This window comes from Kryptolebias marmoratus, linkage group LG23 (genome assembly GCF_001649575.2).
Source record: "Kryptolebias marmoratus isolate JLee-2015 linkage group LG23, ASM164957v2, whole genome shotgun sequence".
NCBI classification, from domain to species: domain Eukaryota; kingdom Metazoa; phylum Chordata; class Actinopteri; order Cyprinodontiformes; family Rivulidae; genus Kryptolebias; species Kryptolebias marmoratus.
In genome coordinates, this window is record NC_051452.1 from 8,407,689 (window position 1) to 8,417,304 (window position 9,616).

The 9,616-nt window shown below is 48.5% G+C and overlaps 2 protein-coding genes across 3 annotated transcripts in view; one reads left to right on the forward strand and one right to left on the reverse strand.

The window, feature by feature from the left end:
- The window catches only part of LOC108242191 (unc-80 homolog, NALCN channel complex subunit), a 62,259-nt gene extending 60,294 nt beyond the window's left edge, over window positions 1–1,965 (forward strand). The window contains exon 64 of the mRNA XM_037973778.1: window positions 1,512–1,965. Coding sequence (XP_037829706.1) covers window positions 1,512–1,648 — 137 coding nt within the window. The 3' untranslated portion in view covers window positions 1,649–1,965. The remainder of the gene's footprint in view (window positions 1–1,511) is intronic.
- The window catches only part of LOC108242204 (oxysterol-binding protein-related protein 11), an 11,391-nt gene continuing 3,623 nt past the window's right edge, over window positions 1,849–9,616 (reverse strand). Inside the window, exons 6-13 of one of the 2 annotated variants that reach the window (XM_017426918.3) lie at window positions 8,451–8,649; window positions 7,478–7,626; window positions 7,254–7,394; window positions 5,124–5,592; window positions 3,987–4,173; window positions 3,722–3,904; window positions 3,497–3,650; window positions 1,849–3,421 (exon numbers count right to left, since the gene is read on the reverse strand). In XM_017426918.3, coding sequence (XP_017282407.1) covers window positions 3,365–3,421; window positions 3,497–3,650; window positions 3,722–3,904; window positions 3,987–4,173; window positions 5,124–5,592; window positions 7,254–7,394; window positions 7,478–7,626; window positions 8,451–8,649 — 1,539 coding nt within the window. In that variant the 3' untranslated portion in view covers window positions 1,849–3,364. Of the gene's footprint in view, window positions 3,422–3,496; window positions 3,651–3,721; window positions 3,905–3,986; window positions 4,174–5,123; window positions 5,593–7,253; window positions 7,395–7,477; window positions 7,630–8,450; window positions 8,650–9,616 lie in introns of both variants that reach the window. The other variant, XM_017426917.3, reaches the window with a different exon arrangement.

The window sequence follows — 9,616 nt, forward strand, 5'->3', positions numbered from 1 at the left end:
CGCCCCGTCCCCCCGCCGCTCCCCGCTCCCCCTGTCCCCCGTCGACCTGGACCTGGACGAGTCCCACGTCTGAGAGACGAGAGAGTTTTAGATTCAATCGAGGGACAATCGGGGAAAATCTTTTCTGTTCGTTCCACCGTTCAGTTCACGCTGAACCAAAGTCTTCTTCTTTAGTTTGACACGTTTGTCGTCTTTCGCCGGGGGACGAATGTAAAACAAAATCTACCTTTATCCTCAACTATAAACAGTTTCAGGCTGAAAGCAGATATTTATTTTTCAGTTATATTTTATCATTCATAGGAACTTTAAATATAAAAGATGTATATGTCGGGGAAAAGAAAATGCAGCTGATTTAAAAGAGCAGGGGACTTCATTTATTCTATAAAGGTAACAGCTCTATGTTTTAAACATTATACTCTGATATTTCTGTCTGTGTGTGGATTTTAACGGAACAAATAGTGTTTGAAGCCATGACGATAAAGCAGCTGAAGCAATATTTAATCATCCGAGTGAAGCTCTGGTTTTTAAACTTTATCGCTCTTTGAATGAAGGGAAACCAGGATGTAAAAACATCTGGGGTTGTTTCTTCAGCTGTCAGATATCTGGATTCTGTTTGTGACCAAAGACTGTAGCTTTTATCTCAGAGAGTTAAAACATATTATTTAAAAAAAACATAAAAGTGGTCCTGTCGCTGCAGTGCTGCTTCTGTTCATGTTCAAATTTAACGACTGCTGGTAAAATAACTGTGATGAAATGTCGACACCTCGTTGCTCGTTTCACGCCTTAGCGAGGAAACGTCTCATCTTTTATTTAAGGGGGGGAAAAAAACGAGTTTCAGATAAAAAAACAGACTTTATAATCGAATCTGTCTGTTGTCTGTCACCGATCACTGTGAGTGTTCGTTTCGCTGCTTTTATTTTCTCTGTTAATCATAAAAAAAATCATTTCTGTACGAGGATATACAGACGATACAATAATAGATATTTAAATTTATTATCCTGATTAAAGAAGTTTGTTTTATTTATTTGAACACCTAAAGTGTCAGATTCTCTGTTGTTACTGTTTCGTGCCACTAGGGGGCAGTATTTCTGCGCAAATCTGTTGTTTTGTGTTTAAAAAAAAATGTCTTTCTTGTCAAACTTATATTAAATCTACAATATAAATAAATAAAATGCAATATCTGAAGAAATAAATATTGTTTTCAGTGTTTTTGAGCTTCCCGTTTGTCTTCAGCTGCAAGAAGAGAAATAAAAACTAAACTTAGGGTTCCACCAGGTCTCAGAGGGACCTCAAGGTCCACAAGACGTCCTTGGACCCACCAGGTCTCAAAGGGACCCAAAGGGCCTCGGTCCACCAACCAGCGTCTCCTAAATATTCAAACCTGCAAACTACGGACCGCTGAGACCCGTCTTTTTTCCTTGGCATTCGATTCAGGACGCTCCAGTTGGACCTGATGGTTTTATGACCCGTTTGTGTTTTATTTTAGCTTCACTAAGCTGCTTCTTCTGCAGAGACGGAAGGACCGGTCCACCGGACCTATAGAAGCTGCACCCAGCAGGGAAAAAAGGAAAAACTGGTCCTAGTTGAAGGTTTGGGACAGTGTCCCCCAAAGACGGCCACAGGAACGGTCCAGTCAAAGTCCAACTGAGGAGCTCTGGTTTGATTTAAAGATTGCTGCCTTCAGGAGGGTGAGTACATTCCCGCAGCACTTAAAAGTTGACTTTTTTAGGATTTCAAACAGGTTTTCTCTGAGTGTGAGTTGGAGCTGGTTTTGTGTGTTAAAGGTTAGTCAGCCATCTTGGATTGCACCGAGCCGTAGATGAACGACAGAACAGCCATTAAAGCGTCTTCCAGCTGATATGCAGTTTTTATTCAAACATCGTCACACATTGTTCCGCCTCGGTGCGTTTCACAGGTTAGAAACCAGGAAGCAGGAGAACAAAAAACACCTTGGATTTAAAAAAACAAAAACAAAAGAACCGTAACTCGTCAGTGCATCGATCAGATGGGGAGGTGATGAAGAGACGCTGAATAAGGCACCAGGACTGAGTGGGGGGAGGGGGAGGGGGAGGGGGTAGCTTATCGACGGCGGGGAGCGATTCAGACGCTTTAAGATCCGATTTGAGGCTAAAACTTTAAAAAAAAAAAAAAAAACCAGCCGAATGGACTCTGAAATTAAAAATAATTAAAGCACAGGATAGGAGAGGACCAGGCTTTTAAAGAAAAATATTTATTGCATTACAAAAAAGAAAAAAGGAAAAAAAAAAAACCCTCACATTTGGTTAAAAGCTTTTAAGGAACATTTGTAGAAACACGTACTTGGTGCGATCAGCCGAGACTTCAGTGTCGTCATGCAGCCAAACATAAAACGAGTCGGGGACTTTAAAGCGCATTCACGCGGGATTTTATTTATTTATTTAGTTACTAAATGTGATCATTCGTCAGCTAATCTATGACGTGCCATTCCATCTGTCAGGAATATATTTTCATACAATCAGTAAAACTGTTTGTGGAGGCAGGAAAATAATTATTAGAACGCGGCTGAATGAAGGAAACTGCCCGGCTGCTTCAGAAACACCAGATTAATGATTTAGAAGTGAGTAAAAGTGAGTTTTAGCGTTTCCGGCTACATTATAGGAGATTATAAACCATTAGTTACACGTTTGAACTGTTAGTGAAGAAACTTTGGGTCCAAACGGAGGAAAAAAACACGCAGATAAAAATCCGGACTATGTTCCCTCTGGATTAGAGGTTATTTAAACACAGGGGGGCAGGCAAATAAATGTTTTATCTGAGATTAAACCGGACCGCTTCTAAATTATAATAAAAGTGAAAATTTGTGAAGATAAAACAACAAAGACAAAGAGCAAAAAAAATTGTAAAATTTGTATTTTAGCCATCCAATATATCTCAGAAAGCAAAAAAATAATAATAATCCGAGCAGAATATTGCCGATATTTCACCCCAAAACAAGCAAAGCAGCTCAGCAGTCGCTCTAATTTCCTGCTGAAGTCGAGGGACTCGAACGTCTCCCGTCTCCAACGCGACCGAGTTTACTCAACAGGTTTGTTACATCCAAACCCGCTTCGCTCGCAGCTCAAATCAAACCGTGTAACCGTGCCAGCGATCGGGCAGCGCCGCAGGTTTCCCGCTCTCAGGAGTCACCTTCGTTCGAAATGAAGAAGAAGAAGAAGAGGAGTAGCGAGCGGAGCGCCGTTCCTCGGACTGTCTTAAGGCTGTGAGTACCTGTACAAGAACGGTTTTTTATCCACGTAGAGTTGTATAAAAAAACCAAACTGAAAAGGAGAGGCTGCTCGTCCCGTCAGCGCTGCATGTAGGTGAGCGCGCAGCCACGCCGACGACTCTACGACTTGGACGAGGACGTTTTCCACAGCGGCTTGCGGTAGAACCAGCCGTCGCCCTGTTGGGAGGAGGAGAAAGCGGTCAGCGTTTCGGCGTTCGGACGTCCTGCGAGGCATCCTGCCGAGCCGCTCACCTCTCGGTCGAAGCACCTGGTCCTCCACGGGGTTTCCGTCTCGGCGCGGTGCCGCTCCTCCGTGCGCTGCCGCTCCTCCAGGAGCCTCTTGTGCTCCGTGGCCTTCTCGATGTCCTTCTGCCGCAGGGCCTCCGTCACGTGCTGCCACAGGCGCCTGCGGGGAGACACGCAAACCGTGAGCGGGAACCAACCCAGCGGCTGGGCGGCGGCCGGGGCGTGTCCCACCTGGACTCAGTCGGCGCCTGCTTCTCCACCGGCCGGACGCGCTTCCTCGTCACGGGCAGCTTGGTGACGTCGACCACCTTCGTCTCGCCGCTGGTGTGGCAGAACTCCAGCACGCCGTTCCACTCGCCCTGAACCCGGCACACCACCGCGTTGGAGGGGTTGTGCTTCACCTCCGCCGTCACTCTGAAACGCCGAGCATCGAGCGCACGTGAAAACCCGGCGCCAGTCGACCCCCCCCCCGCGCCCGCTGGAGCGACTGGCTCACCTGTGCAGTTTGCCGCCGTAGAACGGTTTGGTCTGGAAGGTGATGACGGCGGAGAGGCCCGATTTGGCGCAGCTGATGTTGACCTTGCCGCCCAGCTCCACCCAGGGGACGGTGAGGATGGAGCGGGCGTAGGCGCAGGGCAGCGTGAAGATGTACTCCTCGTCGTGCTCCAGCAGGTGAAGGCAGCCTGGAAACAAAAAAACAGACCAATCAATAATTCAAGCTGCAGCTGAACACCTCTTCAGTCCTCCGTCGGTAACAGATCCTGGAAAAAAAAAAACCTCATCAATTACTGACGGCGGGGCTTAGATATCAATCAGGTGCGATCGGAACGCTGCGATCCACGCCACGGGAACTTAAACACAGAAATCGAAGCGTTTCAGTTTCCTTCAGTGAGAGCAGGATTCTGTTGATGCAACTGAAGCTCCCTGGAAAAAAAACAACAATCTATTTCTGACTCCAGCGTTTTAAGTTAATGTTTATTTTATTTCCAAACGCCAGTTTACGTCAAAATCAGGAACTTCTAATTAAAATTCGATGATTCAAGGTTTTTTTTTCCTCGACCACCTGGAACTCGTAGCGTTCCAGAATCCATCTCAGCTCTCGCTGTTTATTTTGAAAGGATTAGAAAGTGAAAAGCTTGGCAGCGCACGTCTCTGCGCCTGAAGCCCTTTTGGTTCGTTTCAGCTGCGGCAGGAAACGAACAGAACGGACCAATCAGAGAGGAGCAGCTGGAAGGCGGACAGAGATCAGGGAAAATTTAAACATTTACTGATAAAACTTGATATTTTTACTAAAAGAGACAATTACTAGTAGATTTGTTTAACTGTTAATTAACAGCAAACAATTTTTATTTTCTAATTTGTATCTGAAAACTAAACTGAAATTATTATTTTTTTAATTTCCACAATAACACGTGTGGGAATTAGCCTTTTAGCCAAGACTAAATAAAAAAATAAATAAAAATCTGATTTCTGATGATCTGATTGGTCGGCCGTCAGTCGAGTTGAAAACTGCTTGATTCCTTTTTTATTTAATCCATAAAATAATTAATTAAACCCCTTAAAGAGGAAAGGAGGACATTTTGAATCTGAGTGAAGATCTAAGGAGCTTTCAGGAACTCGTCCCTGTCCTCACCTTCTCCGATCATGGACACGCCGATGGACATCCCCATGAACTTGCTCTTGGTCCACACGTGTGTGTTCACACACATCCGCCTCTCCGGGCACTCCGCGTAGAAGCCGGACACCGGGGGATGATGGGAAACCTGCTCGGCCACGAAGCGCAGCTGGTAGGGCTCCTGGTTGGGGGAGGCGTCGGGCGGTTCCGGGCTCCCCCACGGCGCCTCCTTGGGGGCGTCCGGCCTCCTGGGAACCTTCCAGGAGCAGTGGAACGTCTCGCCGATGATGGGGTTGTAGGGCTTCTTGGCGATGGCGCCCTTGCGGCCCTCGTGGAAGGAGGTGAGGTAATACTCCACGAAGCGGACCATGCGGTCTTCCGGGCTGCCACCGTCGGCGATGGCGACGAAGAGGTCCGGGTGGGACATGAAGTCCGCGTACATCTCCAGCAGGGAGCGCTTCTCCAGGATGAAGGTGGGGAGGACGACCTGGGGAAAAAAAAAAAAAAAAAACAGAACGTCGCAGAAATCAAACCTGTCCGTCAGTGGCAGACGGCGGTGAGAAATCAGTAACCAGAGGAGGATTAAATGGCTCCCAGAGGAGCCGTCCTGGATCAGCGGCTCCACGGCGAGGAGAGCGTCTCTCCGTTTGTAACACAAACCGGAAGAAATCCAGCCGGAGTCGCGGCTGATTTAACTCTCATGGAATCAGGACGACGGTTTATAAACAGGTTTTATTTCCAGGAACATTCAAACCACCGTGACTTCTTCAAACAGGAATCTTTACCTCAGCGACGTGTCCCGATGTACCTGAAGACGAGCGTACGAATCCAACTCTGAGGTTCCCGACTCTCACGCTTTTTGAGTTTTAACTCAAGCTTCTACTTTATGAAAGTTAAAAACGTTCCGGTTTCCCCTCATTCTGCAGCCTGAAGGAACTAACCTGATTGTTGTTAAACTGCTGACCGATGGATTAGTTAGTTGGTTTATGTCAGCTGATTTGGTTCTAACTAACTGCAGAATGGAGAAAGCTTTATCAGAGAGGAGTCAGAATCATCTTCGGCTGAAAAATAGGTGAAAATATTGATTTTTGCATAAAAACGAGTCCTTAAAGTCACCCTAAAACAGCAAAAAGTTTTCCTAATTTACCTTTAAACCCAAGTTTTCTGACGTTCCTTTTAGAACCCGTACAGTTCCCTTTGAACTGGACCATTTTACTCTCCAGGGAAATCCCTTCGTATAACGTCTGGAGTCATCGTGAAGCCTGGGAATTCCCGACGACATCACTCCGGACCGATAAAAGAAAGGAGAGGTTTCAAACCGGTGCTCTTGTAAATAATGGTGCGTTCAAGTAGTGTCGGGAAACGGGAACTTCGGCGGGAGTGGCTCCGACGACCTCTTGTTAGGATTTCAAGATGGCCGCTACTCGTGACTTCAGCGAGTAATCTGTTACTTTCAGTTGTTTGTCACATTTAGTCAACTCTTCTCGTACAACGAGAACTGCGAGGAATAAAACGCGTTCCAGGAGCGACGCGCCAATCTCTTTCCGTCAGATTTTCAGAAACAGCGGCCATCTTGTTCCTGGCGCCCACCGAGCGGGACAGCGGCGAGGCGGGAAGTTGACAAACTCCGGATCATTTTGGAAACAGTAACTCCCAGCTACAACTCCACTGTCAGAGACACGTTTGTGTTTTTACTGATCCTGTCCTAAGACGGGACATCGTCCATCTTGTCTGAGCTCCCTGAAACGTCAAACCGCACAGCTGGACGCCTCACGGGTCAGGGCTGATCCCCATTGATTTCAAGGTCACGGGGGATCCCTTGGTGAAAAACCTTGTCTGCGCTCCGGCTTCACATCCAAAGAAACGTTGAACCTTCTGTTCTCTAGGTTATGCCCACAGACGGGCGTATTATGTACCGCTGGAGCGCCAGTTGGCTGTGGCGGCCATCTTGAATCAGGCCGACCCTAACAGTTAATCAGCTGTAGATGAACACTATAGTTTCAGTTCAGATATTGATCTAAAACGACAAACTCACGTATTCTCCAGCAAAGCTGCTTTAGCTGCTAATTGAGATGCTTCAGTTGTCATGGAAACAAATCAGCAACAAATGAAAAACCACAGAAGAAGTGTTGAGGGAAGTGGACCTACCCGTGTGAGGTCCATGCCCAGCTTCAGCTGCGACAGGAGGTGCAGGATGACGCTCCGCTCCTCCTCCACGGCGCCCAGGTCCTCCTCTTTGTCCGTAAACGCGTCCTCCACCTCGTCCTCCGGATCGATGTCCTCCTGCTCCTGACGCGGCGGAGGGGAGAAAGGAAGTGCTCAGGCGTGTGAAAGGACGGAGTCAGACATGTCATCGGTTTGCGTTCTCTTACCCCGGAGAAGCTGCCGGACTCGGGGGTGCTCAGCTCCAGCTGCTCCCCCTCCAGCGGGCCCTCGCCCCCCGTGGTGAAGCTGCCCAGGGAGCCGCTGCCGTTCTTCAGGAGGTCGGGCAGTTTGGGCTCCAGCCACTCGATGGTGGGTCCTGCTGTGGACGCCGGGGAGCGCACGGCGTCAGGTTTAGAGGCACTCATGGTCCTGACCCCCCCCTCCCGCCGGCGCCGCCGCCTTACGAGGCCCCCCCTGACGCTCTACAGTTGGGCGGCGGCCACCTGCTGAAGCGACAGGTGGCTGCTCCTTCAGCCAGGAGGGTGTAACCCAACCCCTCCTGACAGCGCAGGTATCAGGATACCCTGACTCCACCCCCTTGCCTCTGATTGGCTAAACCCTGCTTTCTAGCACACGCAGAGGCGGGGCCGACCTCGTTCTAATCCACCTCCTGCGTCACGGGGGCTGACTGGATCTAACTGGCCGCTGTCGCCGTGATGAAAAATGCATAGAGTAACACGATCCGCCGCTGAACAGGGACGCCATTTTCCCTTTTTACCTTTTCAAACGACCCGGAGCAGAAACACAGCTGGCCCAGCCGACGCCTCGCTCTGGCTGAGCTGCCGTTTCGCGGCTAAATTAGAGCCGAACTCTGTCCTGAAAGCGTTTGGGGTGAATATTTAACCGTCTTGAGATCTAATTACCTTTCAGACAGGCAGCGAGAAAAGGTCCGGTTTCCCATCAATAATGCAGAATAATTCCACCGTCTGCTCGTCCCTCGATTACAACCGCCCTTCGGTTTTCATTTTAACCTGACGTTACGTTCCTTCCTTTCTTTAACGACTTTAAAAACGCGTCATGGAAGGAGAATTAACGACCCCGCGGACCCCGAGGGCATCAAAACGCCTCATGCTGACATCAGAAGTAAATAAAAACCCGAACGGCAGAGACATCACAGGAAGAAGAAGAAGGAGGACGCACCTCCCAGGGCGTTCCTCTGCCGGGCCACCTGCTGCAGGTGCAGGATGTGCAGGCACTCGCTCAGGCAGCTCATGGTGGCCATGGAGGTGGCCTTCAGCATCAGCAGGTCCTGGTCAAGGGGGGACAGGCCGGGGGCCGCCGGCAGCCCCTCGATGCTCTGGATCAGGTCTTTGTGCTGGCCCTGGGCCTGGCTCATCATCTGGACACGGAGCAGGAGGAACAACTGATCAGCCTCAGCGCCGTGGCAGCCATCTTGACTTATGAGCGTCCCCCATTGGTTCGGGAGATATTTTGCTAACAGACGCGGTAACCTTTTAAAAAAAGCACATCAGTCAGCGCTTTTATCCACTACCGCACCAATTTAAGCTCATTATCTGTAAAACTGACTGAGTCTGTGCATCCACCGAGCCCGATTAGCTGTGGCGGCCATCTTGAAAGGTACTTTCTGGGCGCTTTATTTTGCTAACAGTACAGATGGTTTAAAACACCTGCAGGTCTGCAGCTGGAGAAAGAAAATTCTCCTTTTTATTGTTTTAAAGCAGCTTAGAGGAAAAGGACGACGACATCGCCCCCTGCTGGACTGAAAACAGCCCATTTAGGTGTTAAATATTTCACATTCTTCGCTCCGGATCTCTAAATAGAAACGTGACGCAGCTCGTCCCTCAAAGAATCCCGTTTGGCTGCCTGGAACATTTATGAGCCGCGGGAACCCCGCCGTAACAAAACACCACCATTAACTCCCACCGCTTTCACGCCTGTTAGCGGACGATATAACGTTCTGTTAGACCTGGAGGTCCACCGTGTTTTTGTTGTTTTAGCTGTTTGTTTACGCAAACCTTCGGCTCATTCGGGAGATGGCTGCCGTGACTTGTGTTTGTTTTAACTTTTATACTTTTCTGGATATTTAATCTTTATTTACAAAAAATTTCCCTCCAAATGAATCAACACCTCTTTGAAATCAGAGAGGCTCCGTCTTCTGATGTTAGCTTCAACTAGCATTTTACTACCTTAAGCTTTCAGCCAGCATTTTGCAACTTTTAGCTACTTTGGACCTTTTTTTTAGCTAGCATTTATTTACTTTAAGTTAGCCCTCGGCAACTTTTAGCTTTGAGATAACTTTGTGCTCCTCCAAGCCTCCCCTCCTCTCCCCCTAGCCTCCCCCTGCC